Source organism: Bradysia coprophila (genome assembly GCF_014529535.1).
Source record: "Bradysia coprophila strain Holo2 chromosome X unlocalized genomic scaffold, BU_Bcop_v1 contig_20, whole genome shotgun sequence".
Classification (NCBI taxonomy): domain Eukaryota; kingdom Metazoa; phylum Arthropoda; class Insecta; order Diptera; family Sciaridae; genus Bradysia; species Bradysia coprophila.
Window position 1 is genome coordinate 1,719,816 of NW_023503307.1, and position 24,504 is coordinate 1,744,319.

The 24,504-nt window shown below is 34.7% G+C and overlaps 1 protein-coding gene across 6 annotated transcripts; it reads right to left on the bottom strand.

Moving 5' to 3' along the window:
- Positions 1-350: 350 nt before the first annotated feature.
- LOC119068836 (E3 ubiquitin-protein ligase HECW2) lies at positions 351-24,132 on the bottom strand. 6 transcript variants are annotated; one of them, XM_037172625.1, is made up of 9 exons: positions 23,998-24,132; positions 23,373-23,597; positions 20,195-22,404; positions 19,959-20,125; positions 2,155-2,346; positions 1,815-2,081; positions 1,609-1,737; positions 1,313-1,526; positions 351-1,234 (listed from the first exon to the last, which is right to left on the bottom strand). In XM_037172625.1, the coding sequence occupies exons 2-9, from the start codon at positions 23,527-23,529 to the stop codon at positions 773-775; spliced, it is 3,798 nt and encodes a 1,265-aa protein (XP_037028520.1). In that variant the 5' UTR covers positions 23,530-23,597; positions 23,998-24,132; the 3' UTR covers positions 351-772. The 6 variants fall into 6 exon arrangements, with proteins under 6 accessions (XP_037028520.1, XP_037028521.1, XP_037028522.1 ...); XM_037172626.1 differs by having other exon boundaries at positions 23,910-24,121; XM_037172627.1 differs by having other exon boundaries at positions 351-658; positions 747-1,234; positions 23,373-24,121.
- Positions 24,133-24,504: the final 372 nt, after the last annotated feature.

Below are 24,504 nucleotides of genomic sequence, written 5' to 3' on the forward strand. Positions count from 1 at the left end.
GCGTCCGATTTCGGTAGGCTGTTTTTCAAAAGAATCCCTCTGATTCATTTTCGATGAATTGTTAGAGCGTTTATGTGGGCCTAATATTGAGAATTATTTCGCCAAATTTCACTAAATTCGGTGAAGTTTTTAGTGAACTTTGCTTTTGGTGAAATTTGGTGAAATATTTGTCAATATTAGGTCCTGCCATTAAGGTGAAGAAAAGGCTTGATTTGTAAGCGTCAGGATCAAAATGTGAAAGGAAAATTTTACGTGAAGTTGACCTCTCTGTAAGCTACGAGCCGTAACAGTGTAATTAATATTTTTTTCTCTTTTTTATTGTTTAACACGGTAGGGTAAATATTTTTAAAGATTTTGTTAATAAAATTTCCTTTAAAAAGTAACTCGACGTGTAAGTCCTTTTCGTCTGGTTTGAATTTATTGTTTTTTGCTTTTATATTTTAAATTGTTTATCGGTTAATTAAATAGGCTTAGGCTTTTTAGCTGTAAGACGTTTGATTCGTTTGTATAAATTGTTTTCATAATATCAATTAACATTTATCAGTCAACATATAAGTTTGTGAGGCATGATGCTCGACCCGGACCGATATCACAAAACTAAATATAGAAACTATAAATCAGGCCCCGGGTCCATATCGTAATACACACGCTCTCACGCCTGCAAACTCAATTTATAATATTTTTTTTAAAGTTAGAATGCTTACTACTTTTACGGTTTCTTCTTCTTCATTTTATACTTAGCCTACCAAACACACACACACATTATTCAATTTTACTCAATGCCGAACGTGTTTGTTTCCTCAACAGCAAGCAATAGTTTTTCATGCAATATATCCGGTGTCGGATACGGCGGCAAATCCAACCGATTGAAGCATGTATGCGCTCTTGGCAGAGCGTTCGGTTTGCCCCATTTTTCAATACAGAATCGCCGGGGACCGGTCGAACCGCGCAACGCTGAAAAGCCCTCATACGGTATACTGGACGTTCCCGTTACGAATTGCAGCAATCTTAGACGCTGTTCGTTTGTGATTTTTTCGATCACTTGCCAGAACCATACGATCACCTGGTGACCGTCGTGATAGCCGCTTCGATATTCGGTATTGGCGCGCCAGTCGTTAATGTCAATTTCAGCCGTGCCTGCAATGACCAATTCCAATTCTCGAGCGTCGAATACCGATACTAGTCTTGGGTCGACCACTTCGTAGAAGCCACGAACCAGCGAATCGGTTTGTTCCTAAGATAAAGTTAAATTTGGGTGTGCCAAATTTGAGTGTTAAAAACGAAATTCATTTTTGGTCAACAATTGACTTACCTTCGATCGTTCTAGCCTCCATTTGACCATTCTCTCCAAATATTCTTTCTTGTTTTTTTCCGTCACTACCATCGACTTTCCCCCAGTTTTCAATTCCCGTTCAACAATTCTGCCGAGTAGTTCCTCTGTTACGCAAAATGTCAATCCCAAACTGCTGCCCGAGCCAATATCATTGTCACGTATCCATTGTAGTGATTGGTGAAATTCATTATCTCTGGAAATTGATAGAAATGGAAAACGCGAGTGTTTTAATCGTCGAACAGAAAAGATACCAACATGTCGTCGGTTGTACTTACAATGATTCTAGATCACTCAAAGAAACTGGTAACCTTAACAACGCCTTATAAAATGGTCGGGTGAAAAAAGCGTCCAATAAGTATTGATGAACTAAGGCTAGTCCCAAAACTCGACCACTGAATCGGAACCTAAGCGAATCAAAGCAAAGAGAAACAACGATATCATTGACATGATCATTCCGATGATTCTTATGTGAAAGGCATACCAATCGTGGCAGTTGTCGACAAAGGTTGACATTGGTGATACTTGAACGGTATATGTATCATTTGCTGAGTATTCAAATAGACCATAGTACGGATTAAATAGCTCTCTAGACAGTAGGAAAAAGAATTCTCTCGATGGACCGCCATAGTCTAAGCCCTCTTCGGTATCCCAAAGAACAGCTAAACGGCCACGCTGTAAATCCTTTTTGTTAGCTGACATGATTCGTCGGAATGCATCTTCCAATAAATGCGATCGTCTGATGTGAAGTCTAAAAGAGAATGGATGCTGTAGTATCATACCTAATCTGAAAATGGTGGGGTGCGGTATGACGATATACTCACTTTAGTTTATGTGGACCTTGACCATAACCTTTCGATTCTAATTTTCTATAAAATGACCTAAGCTTAGCTTCAAAGTCTCTGCGAAATGGTGGCGGTGCTCGCTGAGTCATCCGGCCGTTACACAAGTTTGGTGAACCTTGTGGACTTCTTGGTTGAACTGGAACATAGCTCATTATTTCTTGCTCGAAGAGGCTGTAAATTAAATTGTAAAACAAGAATTAGCAAACACAAGTAAATATGTAAATTTTGGGAATTGAGTCAATATGACGGATGCTTTTGAATTGATCACTTTATTCAAGCGAAAGAAGACAGAGTATTCTTTATGAATTATCGTATAGACGACGGTCTTGTTTCAAATCATTTAACGTTTTCGAAAAATGAATTACATTAACCGTGGTAAATTAAAAATTCTTTTTCGGTGTCTCAGAAGATGTTTACTTATGCAATTAACATGTTGTCCGTACTTTGAAATTGCAAACATGACAAATTATATGGTGTGCGCAGTTGAAATTGATTTGATGCATTTTGTACATTCCATGATCATAGCACCAGACAACTTTTAGAATTTTCACTAAGCCGATGCAAACATTTTTTAAAAACATGATGAGATCGGGGTGACTGTTGCCTGAGTTCAAAACACAAATCTCCATTACTTGGCTTTTGATCGATTTCCTGATTAGACAAAAATGTCATCCAAAGGTCGAGTTTTCTTAGGAACTGACCTACTATTATCACTAAAACGGAAACAAGAAATCCAGCTAAGTTCCTAGTGGTTGAAGAATTTTAGAACAGGGAAGACAGTGGACCAAGATGACGTCACGTATTTCTAGGAACTGACAACTACTGACCTTAAACAAGCCATAATTACAGATATTAATCGACAAATTTAGGCAAAAACATATAAAATATTAAGTTTCTAGAACGATGAAGATTTAGGAGTGCCAGGATAAGGAATGAGTTCCCTTACGAACAGCAACAGAAATTTTTTTAACGAGAAAAGAAAGTCATTAAAATTGTTGCAAGACACAGAACAGGTTTCAAAGCGATCTATTGAATTTTCCTAAGGGTCATCAATTATATCCGAGAAATAGAACTATCCTTAATCCTTGAATAAAAACGAGGAAGAGAGGAAGTAGTTGTGAAATGATGATGCAAGAAACAATTGATTAAGTATCCAAATCACAACTATGTATGGATAATAGCATGTAGAGTTTTCCAGGCTCCTGGCTCCATATAAAATAAGTTGTATATGAGTGTAGGAAGTGTAGGAATGAGATGACACCTCATTAAAAAAAAGGTTTTAAAATGGCAAGGGAAAATGAGTATTACTAATTTAGTAATCACTGATTGCAATCCCATTTCCACTCCTCAAAAAGTTTGTATTGAGATATATTTTAACAAAAAAAATACTGAAAGAATTTTAAGTTTGGGAAAATCGCTCTTCCATTTTCCAGAGAAAAAAAGTTATTCCATAGTTTCGTATACCATTGAACCAAAATTTTCTATAAAAACATAAACATAAAAGCTCCTACTATACCATGTGTTATCGACAACGACACCAAAGATTCTAAATAATTATATTTCGTCAGTCAATTGATCAAAAGAAGTACCAGAACAGATAGATGCATTAAACCGTTAATTGACAAAATAATTTAACTTAACTTTCTAAATTTTTGGGTACTTTCTTCGTAGAAAAACAGTTCGTGCAACATTCGGTAAGCTTTTGATTTATCTTAGAGCTGGTCAAACTACCTCAGATAGCTTTATATTCAAATCTAACATTTTTGTAAGATTATCCATCGAAAATACAATAAAAAACGGAGAAATGTAGGCTAATATATAGTTTGTTCAGCTAAACATCCATGCGTCTTAATGAATTCTCTTTATATAAATGTATTGTTTGAAGCAGCGTAACGGTAGAGTAATGTTCGATTGTGAGGATTTTTAGAGTATCGTGATTTGAGAAGTATAGGACTTAATAACGAGTTTTCAAACTTTTTGTTTAACATTCAAAATCGAAGATCCATCGAAATACGCACAAATGTAGGCTTAAATTATTAGCGTACTGTTCGCTGCTCTATTATTTTAACCGCAACAAAAATTGCAGAAATATCAATCATTGAGGAGTCCTCCACACACGATAGACTAAAGATGAATTTTGAAGAGCAAAGGCAAGACACATTTTTGAAAATCGTGAAATATGGGATTGACAAGCTAAAAACGGCAATGTTAAGAAAAAATTTCTTGATTTTTAAAACTTTACAAGAGTATCAACATGGTTCAAGGATCTGTTCTCGATTTTCTTAAATTTCCGGAAATGTTTTTTTTCGAATAGAATAATCAGCGCCAATACAACGAATTATCGTCTAATTAAAGAAAACCAAAATTTAGATAATGTTTGATTCATGGTACTTGACTTTTCTCTCAAACATTGTAAGATAACATTTCTCATCTACAGTTTCTTAATCAGATTTGATAAAAACAAACACTCAAATTTATGTTCCTCACTTTTAACCCGAAAAATCGAATTGAAATCGAAACAAAATATCAACAGTCGAACTGAACTTTGTTCCATTACACTTGATCCCATAAAAATATCTCAACCATTTGATAAACAGCAATAAAATAGAAACATAAATAATTGAAATTATCTCACCCCGATGCACATCCGTTTGATTGATTTATTTGTGTATGAATAGTGAAATATGAGCGAAATATGAATAATTTAAAGACATTCGACGATAAGTGTAGTCACTTGTTATAAACTATAATGTTAATCTAATCTGAAGTGAAGACTATCATCAAGGTTTGCAAAAACAAAACAATAAAGAAGAAGGAAGTAAAACAAACAAACAACAAAGATCTACAGTTGCAAGATACATAGGCATATACAACTATTATCAGCGTTCAGTCAAGGTGTAAGTAGTTCGTCTACCTTTGAAATTGAAAGCCATACGAAATACGACAATCGGAGAGTGTCTGTACGAGCTAATTCAAACGAATGTATATACCAATTAATAGCTCTGGTGTGACACATTAACTTAAATAGATAATTCAGAAATATAAATGCGATTAGATAAAGGGGCAAATTTTGAATTCCATTCAAATGAAAGAACTGAAAATAACTTTGCATTTGCATGTACTGTAGATGTTGAATGAATGAATGCAGTCGATATCCGGAAACAACAACAAAAAATTTGTTTTTCATCCAACAGAGGAAAGTTCACCATCCATTCAAACCAACAGCGAACCGACCAATTCATTGTGATTCGTCAATTATATTCATAAATTTCCACAACCAACACTAAAGGGCCAACAGAATAGAGCATTCTATTCTCCGAATAAACACATTTTACGTACTTACAGCGTGTAAACAATAGAAAAAGCTTTTGTGATGACTCCCATTGTAATCGTACTCCATTAAAGCTGCTTTCATCAAATCCATTAACCATTGCATTACTCATTCAACTAGAGCACATAAGGTGCGTCGCGCCATACAATTTAATTTCTTGTGCAAGTCTCTATCTACAGATAATAGATCTATGCTTGGTTCGAATGTTTCGAATTTTCACTTGTTCGTATTAAGGGCTATTTTAAGCACATCACATTTATTAAAAAGTCTTTGCAGCAAATTATTTTTCTTTTCGTTTCTTCAAAGTTTTGTTTTAAACAATCGAATTACTTGAAAGTGTTGCAATGATCCTGAAAATTGTATTGTAACTATTTTAAATGACGTCGACCATAATAAAATAGCCGAGACAGTTAAAAAGACGCTATATCATACTTGACCTACCACACATATTGATAAAATATACAACGTTTCTGCTGCTAGTATTTCCTAATCTGTTATGTACTAAGCTGTTTAATGTCTACACTTGTGATCAATGGCCATATGCAAACAGAATGCGTTCTCTTGCCCAGTTTTTCTTTCATTTTTTTTTATTTTAAATTTAAATTGCTCTCGTTTCAATATTATTTCCTACATTTTATGTGCTTTATTGTTTGTTTAGATAAGGGATGATTGCTGTAATTATTATTGTGGGTAAATATTTATGATGGTTTGCATACGTTGATCTCAAAAAGCGATGTCAATATACGTTTAATCTGGTAATTCAGGATATTTTACAACAGAAATTTATTTTATGATAAAAACAATCAAAATGAGATGTTTGATTTCTCGTTGCTTTTTATTTCACAGACAGATTTACACGTATTAAATGTAGACTATTTAAATATGGAATCGTAATTTAGTATCTTCTTTGGATATTGAGAGCTTGTCAGTACAGGAACATCTGTTTATTTTGAACCGGAACAATTAACAATATCACCGAAAAGAAGTGTTTATTTCGTTTAAAAAAATTATTTTGTGGTGAAATTGTTATTGATATTCATCGGGGATCCTAAATTACGTAAATCAGGATTTCTCACGCAAAATCCTTTAAGAGAAAAAGTCCGGAGATTTTAAGATTAGACTTTTTACAATTTCACAATGTTTTTCTTAACATTTGTGATTTACAGTAACCAGAATTAGAAATTGTTATCCGAATCGTTGATTTTCTTCGTTCCACACATTCTACATTGTTATATGTTAATACGATTCGCATTGACTGTCTGACATCCTGTTTCTACGAGCGGGACCAGTGGTGTAACATACACATCATACAAGTGTTCAATTAATTGATGGAAGTGTGGAACTGTTGGAACTTAAAAAAAGGAGAAGAAAGGAGATGAGAATACACACTAAATGTGTATTAGGCTATTTTGTACTATATTTTACTGTAATAAATGAGAGTAAAAACGACGTGAAAATGTCGAAACCAATTTATTTTTTTAACAACTGATTCATTTGTCTTCCGACCGATTCATTGTCACTCTCATCGTATACAGTAACAGTTGTTCTATGGTATGTCTCTAAAATGCGTAGATTTTTGGAATAAAATTAAATAAGAACATCCGCATTTTGACAGCAGCTCAAAGTTTCGCAAAGTTTTTTTTATTAGCTGCAGGTTTTGAAGTTATGACTAACTTTTATTTAAAAAAATCGGTACATTTTGGAGGCGTACCGTAAAACAATTATTTGCTTATAGTCATGCTTTGCGTCGATTAAAAATAGCTTGTCTGGGTGCTCTTATATAATTGTTTAAACTAATTTTAAGCAAACTGTAACAGTAGCAAAATAAAATACGACAATTGTCTTTTCAATGCAATTTGCTACTTATCAATATCGGTATACATACTTGGCGTTTCAAAAAAAAATTATCTGAATTTAAGTCCCTGAAATTATTTGATCATCGAGTGAATTAACACAAACAAGAAGACATTTCCTTTTGTGACTAAACAACTCCATTACAGCGAATGAGGACCGTCAACGTCAACACATTATTTCAGTGAGAACACGCCCCTACTCAACAAAAAAGAAGTTTTTCCGAAATGCACCCAAAAACTAAGAACGCACATCGATTCAGGGACCTATTGGGAGCTCAAAATAGCATTCAGTAATATCGGACCAGTTCCTTCCCAATACAAAATTTTTCATTTCATGAAATTTCATACACATCTCTAAAACCGTTTTGTCACAAAAGTTCAGTGAGTGGACGTATTTTGATCGAAGCTAATTTTTATCTTATAGTAAGAAAGAGGTCATACCTTTCTAACGATACCCCACTCAATGTATTTCATTTGAGAAATATCACTTTGTTGACTTGAAAATTGTCGTGAAGTCGCCAACAGTTCCTGGTCCGATTTTACTGAATGCTGTTTTGAGCTCCCAATAGGTCCCTGAATCGATGTGCGTTCTCAGTTTTTGGGTGCATTTCGGAAAAACTTCTTTTTTGTTGAAGAGGGCGTGAGAAGACTGATCCCTTCTTTAAACAACGTTTAAAGTAAATATTATTTAAATCGATTATGACGAAGGCATTTAATTATAGTAGGAATCTGGTTATAGCAATGGAGAAATCCAATTGTGGTGTTCGTTGGAGTTTACAGAGTGATTTTCTTATTGAATTTCAGGGTAATGGGAAATTACTTTCAAATCTTAGTTTAAAAAAAGGAAGAATATTTGGAATCGAATGTTCGGATCATCAAAGCAAATTATTCAAATGGCAAATGAAATTTTATTTTCATTTTTGTCAATAAAATATAATTGGAATAGATAACCTTGTCACTCTCGGTACACTTTGTTATCATCCGAATATTTCATGGTTCACATAATTTTCGTTCGTTGATTTTATGTGTAATCGAATTTAAATACAAATTTATTTTAACCTTAGTTTTTGGGAAAAAAATAAATAAAAAAACACAATTTGCATGAACTTTTTTTTTGTTCCATTGATTCTAAGTCAATTAGTAAAACATTCGCCATAATGTGTAAACATGAAAACGTTTTCAATTGATAAGTATGTATCATCGTCATATCGACGTGTATTAACATATTTATCGAAGATTAGTGTATACCGTCCTCAGGAAAGGCACGAGCACTGTTAAACAGAATGTTAATGACAAAAATGTTGTTTTGCGAAAAAAAAATTATTTTTTTCCTTAATTTTTTGTTTGTTTATTTGTGAAATAAAAACGAAAAAAATTTTACGGCACATTGAAAGCTGTTCAAACAATGTGACAGAAATAAATGCGTACGGAAGATCCATTTCAAATAAAGAACAAAATAAATGTGTTGCTAATAATAATTTATTGGGAAAACTATACCAGACACAACATGATAATGTGAAGTGATTCACAGTCAGATTTACAATCATTTTAGATACTCGATGGATAGTTTTTCTTCTTCTCTAAAATACCAAACAAGCTCTCCAATGAATTGACCGTTTAGAGGCTGGTTGTCACGTTTGAATGTGTATGTATTCAAGAGAGTCGCTGAATCGAAACTCGAAAAATAAACAAAATTTATTATCGATGGTAATTATCGACGTAAACAATCGAGTCAAAAAAAAAATCATTTTATTAAGTGATGTCATTTGAAGAAGTGCAAAAAATGATTCATAAAATTTAATCATGCACTATCGTGAATGTCCACTTCCCTCTCAGAGTTCGTAGTAATATAACCACTTATTAGACACTCCATACCATTGTAAATATCATACCAATTAAAATACAATTTTTTTATACTAAGATTTACACACACCGACCGGCACCATCATTCATTCCTAATGAAATAGAGAGAATGAAGACCAATTTTGCTATGCTAAATATTTTGCGATGAATTATGATGTCATTAACTTAAAGTAAATTGCATGGAAACATGCAATTTATTTAAAAAGAAAAAGAAATATTTATTTCCATATGCAGCTCGGTTACAAAGAACGGGTCTGTTCTCGATTATGTGTCCAGTCTAGAAACACCGACCACTAACATTTTCAATTAAAAGAATCGATAACAGTGCCAGCGATCAAGTGATATAGAATTGTTCTTGTACTAGGGGAACATCAGTAAATCCCGGGGAGACCTTATAGTTACATATATCGTGACCTTACATACATTTCGAGACATAGATTTTGGGCGGAAAGATAGCCGAATCAACTTATCTGAATTAGTTCTAATTACTCTGGTGGATCTAGAAGAAGAAGAAGTCCGGTAAGTTAACGTTAATTCAGGCTCGTATTCTGGAATACAAAGGTTGAATGACAACATTATACACAAGATCAGTTCATTTCTGTTCGGGTGTAGGAACTGTTGTCTTAAGGGTAATTAGACAAGAAACCGTGTGCTGTACACAGGAAATAAATGCGATATGCAACAACATGTTATGATGTTGAACATGACTGTTGGAAAATTTGAGTAATTGTTGTAAATATAATGGTGAGACGATGGTATGCTAATGATGTAAAAGTGTTAATAGCTCTGAATTTATTATGTGATATAAATTACGAAGACAAAAATTTTTGATTGATCATTTTTTAATAAAGTTAATTTATCAAAATGTTCTAAATTGGATGACATCAATCTGTGAATGGTAATCAAATATCAATTTGAATTTAAATGGTTTAAACTTAATGTGTGCAAAGTGTAACACATTACCCAGATGAATTTAACGAAGGTGCGTATACTATAACTGCTTTTAGAGCAATAAAGTCGTGCAGTGCACAATACAATCCTTTGCCCATTGTGCAACAATGTCAACAGAAAAACTCGTTAAGCTACATTATAGGCGCTGCGTAAGAATAACTTAAGCATTTATCGCAAATATACTTATTGTTATTCAATTGGCAACGTCTGGATAACAGTGTCGACCCCATTACCGTTTCGGAAAAGTGTTTCTTATGTGTTACAGCGCGAAAATGTTAATTCGATGAAATCGTTAATTAGCTTGCGTAACATTGTTAATAAGTTGTGCCTAAGCATAAGACGCTTCTCTGGTAGAAGACTTACAAATTGTAAACTTCTTATTTAGGAACTTGGTACGTAATTCGGGAAAAGTCAGTTTTGTCACTACGACCCGGCAAAAATGTCAGGGTGTACTCAAGACCTCAAAATCATTCATGTATGGTCCACCGTAGGCTGTTAGAAGCTGCGGTGACGGTACTGATCTACTATTTTCAAGAATAAATTTTCTTGAATTTTTGTGAAGTATTTCTTAAATATTTTCAAAAAAAACGAGAGTTGCCACCCTTCTTGTACTAAATGGGGTTAGCCCCTCTCGAAAATGACTAACTTCAATTTAGTTTGTTTGGTTCACTTTTAGACCCATCTTGTCCCATCGAGAACCATTTGTTCCGATTCAGGATGTACAGTCCAAGGTGGCTACCCTCAAGACAATCAAGAAACTTATCACGAAAATTCAAAAACTTATTTTGCTTAAGATTGCTTGGTACGAATAATGTCTCGCTCGTATCATACAACAAAATATCGACGTGAAACATTAACCAAAATAGTTTTCAATTTCAGTTTAGCATCAAATCTGATTCTATGAGATTTTGCATTTGCACTATTTGTTGTAACACAATGTGATTAAGATTCTATTTTACGAGTTAAAACAATCAACAACATTTCACTTCGCCTAGACGATCCAGTCGATATTTTCTCTTCTCAAACCGACAAATGATTAATTCAAAAAGAAAATTGAATAAAAAAAAGAAGTACAAGGCAAGTGTTGGCGACTGTCCATATTTGGTGGTAAATGTACCGGTCATTATTCAGTCAATCACAAATATATTTACTGCATGCAAAAGTTTTTCTTTAAATTTATATTCATATTGAAATGTGCACTTTGTTGCCGAAAAGGAATTTTTTGTATTTATTTTCATTCAAAACAATAAAGTTGCAATGAAACAGGCAGTAACCCTATTCTATATTGGCGACTAACACATAACTGATTGTTTTAATAAATTGAACAGTGCTCCCAGTTGGAGAGGTATTGACACAAGTAAGTTAATCTAATTCCAATTTTTTTTATAACAATAAAAACTACACTCCCCAACTCGACGAAAATAATAATTAAGTCTCGTTTGTAAAGAGGAAGAATTTGTACGAAATAGGCCACCTCAAGTCGTTGACTTGGAATTACATTTTACTTTTAAATTGTTGGATTAAATGTCATTGTTTTGAAGTTGACATGTTTTATATCAATTGATAAAGAACATAAGTCTATCGCATTATTGATTGATAATGAAATAGAACTGATAACTCCTCATACACTACAATGTATCTATAGATAATATGTCCCAACAAACGATTTCTTTTCTCCTTTACATCCTTCAACTAGCAACACTTTTGTTTAATTCGAAATTCGCTGCTTAAGTAACTAAAATTAAATTCAAATAACAATACACACATCCATCAAAGTCTTAATCAATTGTAAACAATTTAAACGACAGTTTGTGGTCTGTTCATTCACCGAAAAAAGAAACGAAATAAAATTTCAATCAAAAACTATAAACAAAACACACTCATTAACTCGGACGTAATTGTAAGCGCTATAAATCAAATGAAAATGAAAAGTCGCAAACCGATTGAGTGTTAAAATTCGACTGAAAAGAAAAATCGAAACGCACTTGTCGAACAAACCGTATGGTTTATCTATTGTATCTACTACGGGCATATATATAACATGGGATATAATATACACACAGCATTATTCATTCATACTTCATACTTAATAAAAATTCAACTTCGTATGATCGGTCTCTCACTGGCTTGTGGTAAATGGATGTATACTATGATGTGACGAAAATGTTGTGCATAGTCGAAAAATAAAAACAAAAACAAAACTCGGTTTCAAAATAGTTCAAATTTTGTTTTTATCTTTTGGTGCATGTTCTTTTGGGAACTATAATATGGAAAGAGCCGTATGGAGAATTTAATCTGCTATGTCATTACCAAATAGATAACGTTACATGAGAATGCAATGTGCAGTGCGAATAAGGGAAACGGAAACAGACATAGACAATACTATACATATACGGACTTATGTCGTTGTAAAACTGCAAACCCAGAACAAAGACATCATTATCCTCAAAGAACCCTTCGAAACGGTCGACCGGTATGGGAAGAATTAACCAGTTGATTTTCTGCGGGTGTAATTAAATTGTTTACACTCAAGTCTATTCGGAAAAAAACAAACGAATATGCGAAAATTCAAAATGAATTTTTATTAATTTCTTGTTTATGAAACGATTCCACTGCCAGGCGGTGTAAACATTTAGTTTCTTTTTATGTCAATTACATTCAGGCTACGCAAATATTTTTTCGAAAATTTCGGTTTTCCTTTAGAATTTCTTTATTTAAATAATTGTTGTGACTGGTACAAGCAGTCTACAAGTTGATTGATTGTTTCTTAAAAATTGTGCAAAATATGGGATTAAAAGTCTTATACGTTATAAGTCATCACTTCACATAACAATTACGGAGAAATCAATTGAAATTTCCAAGGATTAACTTGGCTTATAAGTCACAATATTTTTGCGTAATTTTGTGTAATTGCAGAAAGGGAGTTTGCAATACTTGATGTGTTAGTGCGTTGATTTCGCTATCATTGAATCGGCGTCATTTAAAAATATGTTTGGATAGAGGTCTAGATATGAACGCAACATCAATACGATAAAAAATCCCGTGAATCCTCAATTGAAAGTGGTCTAAGTTCTATTGTTATGAGGGATTCTTTTGAAAAACAGAATCTTGACATCGGACGCATTTTCCATTGGACTTTTTTAAATGTGCCTAGATTGATATTGGTCCCTAGAACCTAAAACTACTTTTAAAAAAAAATTCGAAGCTTGTGTGGCTAGTGTGAGGTGATCAAAAACGGTAAACATGCACTGGTCTTACAAAAATTTCTACAGTTACACGAGCCGTACAGGGTTGTGTGGGGTGTCATTAGAAAGGTAATTGCGTGTACTTTCGGGGCAAATAGGGTCTTGTTGGGTTTAAAATTCATCCACACTGAGATATTTGCGGTTGACGTTTTCAACCGAAAAACGACTGAAAACTTACACTCTTCTTACAGAAATTTCTCGAGGTACACGAAACGTACATGGTCGTGTGGGGTGTCATATGAAAGGTGGTAAGTTTTCAGTCGTTTTAACGTCAACCGCAAATATCTCAGTGTGGATGAATTTTAAACCCAACAAGACTCTATTTGCCCCGAAAGTACACGCAATTACCTTTCTAATGACCCTGTACGCCTCCTATAACTGGAGAAATTTCTGTAAGAAAAGTCCATGTTTTCAGTTTTCGATCACCTCCCACCAGCCACAAAAGCTTCGAAGAATATTTTTGAAAGTGGTTTTAGGTTCTAGGGACCAATACCAATCTAGGCACATATAAAAAAGTCCAATGCAAAATGCGTCCGATTTCAGGATTCTGTTTTTCAAAACTCTATAGTAAGTAAAAAAAGTTTTAAATTTTCATAGTTTTCCTCGCAGTTTTCCTAAAGAAAGAAGTCAATCATCGAAAAGTTTCGGGAACATACTGAACGAAACAAAACATTTTATTAAGCTAATTGAGCTTTCGACGCAAGCGAGGAAGACGAAGAATTGAGTTTTCGACTAGTTGGATTTTTAGGATGTTGTGGATTGGTTCAAACCAGCACATGATCCTCTAATTTAAAGTCAACTTCTGTTGGTCCAATCTTTTCGACCACCTATTAAGTTTTCAGAAACGGTAAGCGTCTCTTGATACAATCATTAAATCTCTTACTTCTTTTGTTCAAAGTGTTGGATACAAAATCTGTTACTTCATTTGTTCAAACACACCATATAAGAAAACATTAGCCAGAACACATCGTTCATTTTTTGCCATTGTGGTCGATAGCAGATGAAAAGACGTTTGTTAAAGTATGACGTGTTGTTTACAAATTCAAAATATTGAGTATAAAACAATTCTCAGTAACTCTACCAGCTAGAGGGTAACATTCCCCATCCAATTATTCACAAAAGTTTCATTATTTTCTATTCCATTTCTGATAAACTAATTTTTCGCAACCGGTTCTTTCCCGAAATTTAGTTTAGTGTATCGCTATTGTAATTCGCAGGTAATGTTTTTTTTCACCGAAAGATTTGCATCTTACTGAAGTATTCTAAACAGGTAATAAGAAACTACGAATGAAAGTATTGTTTGGTCGCAGGCACAGTTATTTCGATATGAATCTATGTTGAAATGAATAAAACATAGTTGGACTGTTGACTGTTTTGTAACGGAAAAAGTAAAATTTTTAAGTCTCAATAGAAATCAGAACTATATTTCGAAGAACCTCAAACTGTACTGCGAAGTTAAGAAAAATTGTCATCTTGGCGGTACCGTTTAAAAGCGAGAGTGGCCATACACCATGCACAACAGAAACAACTTGGCAATTCTATAATTTAAAACTCCTTTTCATTGTAAGAAAACATAGAATCAAATTGTGGCCAAAACAATTCAAATCTCTACATTAACTTTTTTGCTGACATACAAATTCAAGGAAGTTATTATCTTGTGGCTATTTAAACTAATTCTTCGGATTCGGATCAATCGAATTTTTTCTGAAAATAATTTGTACAGTAGCCTCAGCATAAAATATGAAATAAAAAGTGAGACGTGCTCATTATGTCAACAATCGAAATTTGGAGGACATAAAAATGTGTGTATGACCGAAGAAAATTGACTTGTAAAATCAACATATTAATTTCCAGCGACATGTGTGTGATATAGGAACCGATTGAACCAAATTGATTATTGACGGTTTTATGAATATATGTTTTCGATAAATGCTTGCAGAGCGATTTTTATTCAAAATTGAATTATTCTTTTAATATCATTTGGGTTATTTCGAAGAATGTGATTTTTATATGATCGTGACCACGATAAGTGACAAAAATGAGTAAAGGAACAATAATAGTTATAGCGACAAGTTGAATAACAGACTATTAATTTTTAATTACTCGACATTGTATCAAAAATATTTGTTTTTCAATAATTCACCAGAGCACTTTTACCCGAAATGTTTTTACTCAAAATGAGTTATCGCAAGTACTGTAACTGTTCTACCAAATTTTTACAGAAACGTCCACAAAAACCAGTGTAGCATGCAAATAATTCAAGCTAGTTTACTTGGGATGCAAGTGTTGTAGTAGAAGAAAACTAGGATATTTTGCCCTTGGTAATAAAAAAGGAAATCTCGTTACCAAAAGGGTAAACGTAACAGAGGCACATGCATACTTACATGTATATCGTCTGAAATATACACCCACTTTCACAAACAGAACACAAGTAGGGCCAGATCCTTTGTCTTATTCAAGTTAAAAGGCGTAATTGATAGCGAATATGAAAGGAAAAAAGAAATCCAGTCTGGAGGCACCGTTTCGCTCCGTCTTAAAACTAGTAAGCAAATCTTTAAAATTCCCGAGAATCCTATGTTCTAGGACTGGTCACGGTCAGGGACCACGATGTCGAGAGTTTTGTGATCGTGAGCGTTATACGGTAAGGTGGGCAAAATTTTCGAAAAAGGAACTTTGAATAAAAGAATGAAAGAACGTTTTGGAAATATGATATATCTCAACCTTATAGTAATTATACCTAGAGAGGAAATTGGTACGACGAAATATGGTCCCAACATCAGTTTGTATAAGATACAAATTTCGTATAATTTTACACCAATACATGTATGCGTTTGCTTTGTATAGTTCAATTTGCCCTCTTAATTAAGAGGGCAAACACATATACCAATAAACATTTCGTATTTGATGTTGGTATAATTACTCTTAGATCTCAACCTTATTATGCCTCAAACTCTCACAGGTGGAAAGTGCATTCTTCACCGCAGAGAAAAAAAAAACTATTTTGTTTGAATTACACTGCAAACATTATTTCAGGGAATAGTAAAACCAATAAAATTCAGCGAAAATTGATGTAAAAATTTGGTTCGTGTTTAAAGGCGGGAATGCAAAGATAACAAACGTTATTGAAAAACAGATAATCGAAAGATAACGTTGATATTACAGTTAGTCATAAAATAAGGGAATGTCCACAAATGACAGCGGAATTAAAATTAAAATTCTCTTCGCTTGAACTCAACCTGTCCGATTTGATTGTTATGCGTTATCTTTTTGTGGTGTGTCAATTCATTTTTTTCTAAATCCCACCAACTAATGAACACATTTTCACAACTTCGGACGACTTTTAGACGTAGTTTATGGATATTGTCTAAGCAAAATTTGCCAGGTAAGTTTTAATGTGATTGTATTATTGTCGTAGTGTTAAATGTGGGCTGCTATCTTATAGTGTAATAAAACATAACAAAATTGTGAAGTAGTTGCTCAACAAACACAGGTTTTTATGACTACTTTACATTAAATGACTAATGGTTCTGATAAAGAATTTAGGGGTCACTTGTTTCATCAAAAGGGGATTACCGGCTACAACAGATTCAATGACAATTTGTATGAGAAAGGTGATGAAAACGTGGATTTATGATAACCGAGTTTATTTATCTCACTTTGAAAGAGCAAGCACCCGTGCAGCAACTAGCAATTGAAGTTCCTGCTTTTCAATATTATCTGAGCCTTTCGAATCTGGTCACTTCCAAATAGTTGAATATGTTGCACTAAGAAGACTTCACTTTCGAATTTAATTGACTAAAAATCGATAAATATTTTCTGCATTTAACGATTATTTTTTTAAACCAAACCCACGGAGAACATTACTGCCAAAGCTAATATAGTCGTCGGTTTTATTGAGTCAAAATTACTTCGATAAGATAACGTAAATTGATTATTCATTTTGATTTATATCCGTATGCCGTTACAGTATAATCAATACAATTAATGCAACTTAATGCACTCGCGTCGCTAGCAATGTGATATCATTAGAACAAAGGATAGGATTACAATATTTTCGAAACGTTCGAGTCATGGACGGCATTTTCGATGAGTGGTCAATTGATTAGGAATAATTTCAATTTCAAATGTAATAATGAGGAAAATGGGAACATTCCCCGATGGAAAAGCGTTGGATAAAATATTTAATTTGCAATTCGTTAATTTTCTTATCATTTGCTATCAGGATATAATCGCTTGTACTTATAATGAGGAAATTATTGAAATCTTCAGAGGATATGACTTTTGACCCAAGGGGGTAATCACTAGTAAATCAGTAAATCAAGTAAATCACAAAAAATTTTGAAAAATGTTTGAAAATTTTTTAATTGGCACTGGATTACATTTCGAAGTATCGTGGCCGTAAACATATAGGATAAATTTCATGAACTAATACAAATTGAAGTAAATAGATTCAAATTTAGTAGAAACTTCATTTTTGATTTACTTGATTTACTGTGATTTACTGTGATTTACTGTGATTTACCGTGATTTACCGTGATTTACCGTGATTTACCGTGATTTACCGTGATTTACTGAGCTAGTAAATCAGTGATTACCCCTCGTTTTGACCTCGGCTTTGATTATGGTTATTGACTGCAGCGTATCTTAAAGATAAAAGTAGGAAAGTAGTAATTACAACGAGAGTAACGTTTACCACCACGACCAGAGCGAATCGAGTGGCGCAAATCGCCCGAGGCGAACACAACGTTTTTCTTGTGTACGTGTGTGTTTGTAATTAATCCTTTTCTTAACGAAACAAAAACTTCAATTTGTCACGCAATTTTCAAAAAGATGACAGTTCAGTGTCGAATTTTTCTGTTTTGTATGCTTTCAAAATAAGAGGGGAGAAATTAGGCATTGTCTCCTTGGAACTGTCATCACATAAAGTGTCAACATAGCATCATTTTTTCATGGCCTGTTGACTGAGTGGTTAATAAGGTTAATTACACCGCCCATATGAAAAAAGGAATTTTTGTGCTTGAAGACTGAAATTCGACGGATTTCGACACGCATTCTACGATCGAAAAGTTCAATTTTTCTGTACTTCTCAGAGAGAGGTATTTGCGGCCAAGAAAGTACTTTCTCGGACGCTATATCCGGGCGAAAATAGATTTTCATATATATTTTTCCGGCCGCGATCAAGTATGTATGCTTTGTTGTTGAAATGGCTGTAGAGTGATTTCTATGTTAATGGTGTTGTGGTTTCGTCTCATTTCAGTTTTCAAGCACAAAAATCGTCGTTTGTGACGAATTGTACTATCGTTCTATCACTTTAGTGTATATAATTCAGCCATTACGAATTACAGGCCGTACAAGCCAGAGAAATCAAATTTTATACTTGTCTGACACATTAACAAATGCACCTGGCTCTCGGTCTATCATTCAACGAACGCATATCATAAAAATTCAATGCATCATTTCGACATAAATTTAGTACTATTCATTAGACAGGAAGGAAGTAAGAAGGCATTCGCATTTAAACTCACGGTCAGTAGTTTAATAAAATCCCTAGCCATTACTCATTTACATCAGAAACCGTAATTTTTTGTGTTTTAAACCAGGTAAACGAAAAACCACAACTACCGTACTGACACTAAACGTTAATAATTGAGAAAAAAAAGAAAAGGAAATCTACAATCGAAATGTTCAGAAAATTGCATTCACAAGATGTGTAATTACAGTTTCATCTAAGCATAATATTTATAAAAATCATAACATCACAACGACCTTGACTTTATTCGATTTGTTTTGACGAACATTGGTTGTTCCGCTAAACCGATTTACTGTTTTATGTGTTCACTTGTGGTCAAAATTCATTAAAAACTGATTTATTCCGATTGGTTGATTTGTTATGAGTGCTGCGCAAAAGCCACGACAGCACAATTACTTTACTATAAGGAAGCTGTAGCAATGAAAGTTCTTGGACTTTTCAGTTAACAACGTTTAATGAGCAAGACCACTTGTACTTCGATACAATGTTTTTCATTATTGACTTCATAAACTAATGAATGAAACACCTTTGATAGCTGGCGTTTATTGATGTTCAGGTATAATGTTTAGTTACTGATTGAGTTGTAAATAATAGTAATGCAACCGGTAGGTCATCCTACAAAGTCGGTAATGTTTCCAGTATTCTTACATCATTTAAAGTACATAAAATTTTGATCAATTTGTAACAAAAAAAAAACTTCTTCTCTTCCACTCAAAATGAAAATAGTCCTAGGCCTCTCAGGTCGCCAATTAAAAAAAAAAACAATCTTAAAATCACTAAAAATTTCTTTCGTGTTTGTAAATAGATCGAAAAACCAATTCAGTTTTCATGGTCGTAGCGAATCATTTTTGATTCGCGCGATGAGTAATCTCGTGCAATAAGAAATGTTCGAAATTTGAATTGTAGAGTAAGGTCAATGATACAATCGTTTCGAATCAACTTGTTCAGACAGAAAGAAAGAAAAAAAAACGAACAAGAAAATGAATTCATGTTTCGTGAACTTGACCTACCTTAATAGAATCGTTAGTTGCAGATCATGTCCGAGACGATCCAATGCCGCTACACCTTCAACTCGCACAGCATTGATTTTTTCGCGAAGTGAACGAGAAACGGCAGATTGACCATGACGCTCCTTCAGTATCTCCAATATGTTTGGTTGACGTAGGAAAGCAATCACCTATGACAACGAGAGGACACCTGTTAAAAATTATTCAAAAAAAATTCTGTTGGGAGCAAGCCATCCTACCTTATCATTGTATGCGACGGGAATTTCGGGCGAATTAATTGGTGGTCTTGGCATAACAGTTGGTCGTGGAGGCAACGCCGGTGCAGCGTCGAAATCATGATGACGAAGTCTTATCCTCGGACAATCAATTGGTAAACGAGGATCCATGAACGATGTCCTACGTTTCAAATGATCGATAAAAAATTGCTTTCCAGTCTGATCCAATTTCGTTTCCCATCCAGTGGGCAAGTCTTTGGTTAACACCGCAAAAGAGTTGACTAACGCGACCAGATCTTTATTGTACTGATATCGTTCGAAACAGTTTGGATCGCGTCGAACCCTTAGAACCATATGTTTCAATGCTGTGTTTCGATTGTATACGGTCAACGCATCCTGATTTGTATGCAGCATTGAGTAAAAGTCCGGCCTACAAAGCATTATAATAGCCGGATGAGTATCATCGTTGTTTGATTCAGCACTTCGTCCGCCAGATTCAGAATTTTCGATTCGAGACGATGGTAAGGACATTTGATCCCTTCGTTCGCACGTTATAGTACGTCTGATGGATTGATATCGCCTGTCTAACTGTTGACGATGTTGTTCTCTGCCAGAGCCAGTAACTAAAATTCCCGTACCACCAGGTCGTTGCCAGCTAGTTGTTCTCGTCGTATGATCAATGTAAAATATTCTGCCATGACTGTCCATGCGTGCTTCCCAAGCTGGAGGTAAAGGATCATCATTATCTGTAACAACAGCACGCTCCGGAATCGATGGCAGTCTGGTACCCGACATGTGCATCATCGAAGATTCTCCTTCACCGCTCTCTCGTATTTCACGTATTTCCGAAGTTCGCAAATAGTCGGATCGTCTTGTCAACGGTACAATATCCGCGACTCTGATCTCTGGTGACGTTACTGTTTCTGGCGAAAATATTTCACGTGATCTTAGCTCAGGTGGTCCACCTAATCCATCCGATAAGGATCTTAATCTGCGTGCATGATGTGTTGGAGTTGGTGGACAGATAGCGTTACATCCGCCGACTCGAGTTAGGGTTCTCGGCTGAGGTCGGATAGGTTTTGAATGAGCAACAGGTGAAGCTGCTCCATCTGGCGATGACAATTGATGATCCAACGGCGAAGCAGAACGTGTGGAAGAACCAGACGGTGGGCTTCGTTGTCGAGGAGATCGAGAAGACGGCTTGCGACATAATGCAAAGTGCCTATTGGGCTCGTCATGAGGTTGGTATTTGGACGATCCATTTGAAATTTGACGAGAAAGTGGTTTATGAGGCTTTAGAGGTATGAATTCTCCGACGATTCCATTGCCATCGTACGAATTTTCTATGTTAGATCGATCCACACTCGTTCCCGGTAAGTCGTCTTGCGGAAATGAGTACATCGAAATCGGAGGAGGTGATTGAACTACCTTTTGTGATAAAATTGTACTAATGTAATTGTCTGGTCCGATTTTTTTCTTGAGTAACGGTTTTAGCTTAATGGTTTCGAATTGTCTAGCAGGTGCGCCTAGCCTTAAAACATTACTTTCCGAGAGACTTCCGTCAGTTTCTGGAGTGGCTAGAGGTGCACTATCGTCTAAATTTTTAGAAATTTTTTGCGCCTGTCCATCCCCAGCATGTCGTCTTTCTTCGAAAAATTCGCCAGGAATAAAATCTACTTGATCACAGTCACGGGCTACATCGCCACCACAAAACAACGGTTCATCATCCGTATCGATTATATCAAAGCTAAATGAATCCGTATTCGATTTACTCGACCGCTGCATTTTTGGTGGCCACGATCTTTCAAGCGGTCGATGTTGTTGAATTATTACAGCTACCGATGTTGGCGATCGATGCGGTAATGGTGAAACGATGTCGTCCAACACGGCATCGTCATCCATACTGTAATTCTCCCTAGCCGACCAAATGGTGTAATATTCATTATTAACGGACGACGATGATGGTGATCGCAGCGATCCGTTCGGACGGATCTTCTTTTTCGTGCCACTAGTGCTAATCTCTTGTTCGGGTGGTAGAACTGGCTTCGATTTCCTACGGACACCGGAATGTGGAGCTGATGATGCCGACGAACACGAATCAATATGATTCATAGCTGGTGATGCAGTCGACGGTGAAATCGCTGGAATGTCATTTTCGGAATTTGCAATGATGGTATCGGTGGCGTCGACAAATGGTACTTCGCATATTGAAGGTGTCGATTCAGTCTTTATCACTGCAAAGATTTATTGGGTTGAATTTTGGCCTATTCATGATTCCAATCTAATGGAATCTAAGGACAACGAATAAATTATAAATGTTTTGCGAGAGGACAATTAGGTCGTTCTAATTTGACAATTTCAGTTCATATTGGACTACAGTCGGTCAACTAAAATATTTTGAAACTTCTTTGTCACCCATTTAGCAATATATCTTAGAGCACAATAAAGTGAAGCATATCCTATGAACTGAAAGATTTTTAGCACATATTCGTTTTATGCTGATCTCTCTGAACCAAAATCTTTTTGTGAAAAATTAGAACCATTAAAGCACGCAAAAGTGTATCACCCACAAACCAATTTTTCCTTCAACACATTTTTGTGTGCTTTAATGGTTTTACTTTTTCAAAAAAAAGATTTTGTTTCAGAGAAATCATCAAAAAACGAATATGTTTCCGCCTAAATGTAGGCTACAAATTTGCAAAGGGTTCATTGCTCTTGACTGTATCCTGTGTCATTTGAGAGATGGACCTCAAAATGTTATGGATTGGTCTGTCTTTTATAGTCGCAGTCGGTAGGACCAACAGAGTGAACAATCAGGCACCTTTTTCAATCGATTGTTAACATATCTGCAATCTAAACGAATAAATCTGCGAAATTATTGCTTTCTGTCATTTAATTGGAGAGATGACACAGTCATAAATCAAACAGATTTTAAAACGATGGCGAATAATGTATGAACGAAAGAGGATAACTATAAGCGATGACAGAAAAAAATGGTTTCATTCATAAATCGTTTTCGAGTTTCTTTTCTTGTCTCTCTTTTTTTCTGTTTATTACTCGTCTTAATGAATAAGGTGACAACTAACCGGATTTGCTAATTCGAAGGTTAAAGGTGAAGTGATGTGTGTAAAATAATGTAATCATAAAATACAGAATGTGTGAAACAAAAATATGTTAACGAACTGAGCCCAGCTGAACTTACCATTACTTTGCGTCGTTTCTTCCTGTTTCTTCGGACTATCTGATCCATTGCAATCGAAATATTCCGTTTCATCATTTATTTCTATATTATCTATATCACAGATCACTTCCTCGTGAGATTCTTGCGTAACGGTATCGAGATTTTCGTTTGTGCTCATAACAGCTCAAGAGATTCAGTTTTTAGTCGATGTCAGGAATCATTCAATGTTTTCGTTCGTTTTCGTTTCTAGAGCAATAAAATTTTGGAATCAATAGAGCGATCATTCAATGAATCAAATCAAACAGTGAATGGTATCAGAAAATCAGGGAAAAATTGTCTGGCTGGGAAGAGGCCAGGCAGAAATTTTCAGTACATAACAATATGACGTCACTAATATATGCTTGTTGAGTATGCAACGAATGAAATCAGAATGATTCTCTATGTTTCAGGTACGTGTGAACAATATCAATTAATTCAGTCATCAACATTTACTACACAATGAAAATGTTGCATTTTGTACACTAAAAATGTTACATTTACTGAAACGACAGGTCAAACCATAATTTTTCATAATTAATTTTGCATGGAATTATTGAAACGGCAAAATAGCTTAATTTTCTTTGATTTAACGAGTTAAGTAAATTACACATTAAGTTGTCATCGTCACCAAATTATTACAGCGAGATATTGAGTGAAAACGAATTAAAATTTAGCAGATAAATACAAATTTGTTGACTATTTTTGACATTTAAATACATTGACGAATTCATTTCATTTAACACGGTAGCGACGGTAGCAGAAAAACTGGATGAACGCACGAGGTGAATGACAAAAAAAATGTAGCATACACAAGAATCCATGGGTGAATCATTTATTTTGAAATTTTTGGCGGCGAGTTTCAAATAACTTGTCTCGTTGATGCTGGACAGAGGATTATGAATATTATTGTCGGCATAGTGTTGTTATTACGATACTATATTGAATTATTACTATACCTGTCAATGTAATGGTTTATAATGGTTTTGACTTACGTCCCCACTAGGGACTCCCTAGGAAAGTAATATATATTACACACTTGTCACGAAGACAACAACATAGAACTGCGAAGTGTAATTTTTTAATTATTCTTCGAAGTGACTAGTCGCACCCGGGT

Coding starts and splice junctions, on each gene's coding strand:
- LOC119068836 (XM_037172625.1), bottom strand. CDS start 23,529: ATGAGCACAAACGAAAATCTCGATACCGTTACGCAAGAATCTCACGAG. Junction 2,347..19,958: donor CAACTAACGATTCTATTAAG/GTAGGTCAAGTT, acceptor TTTAATTTACAG/CCTCTTCGAGCAAGAAATAA. Junction 1,235..1,312: donor GGAGGCTAGAACGATCGAAG/GTAAGTCAATTG, acceptor ACTTTATCTTAG/GAACAAACCGATTCGCTGGT.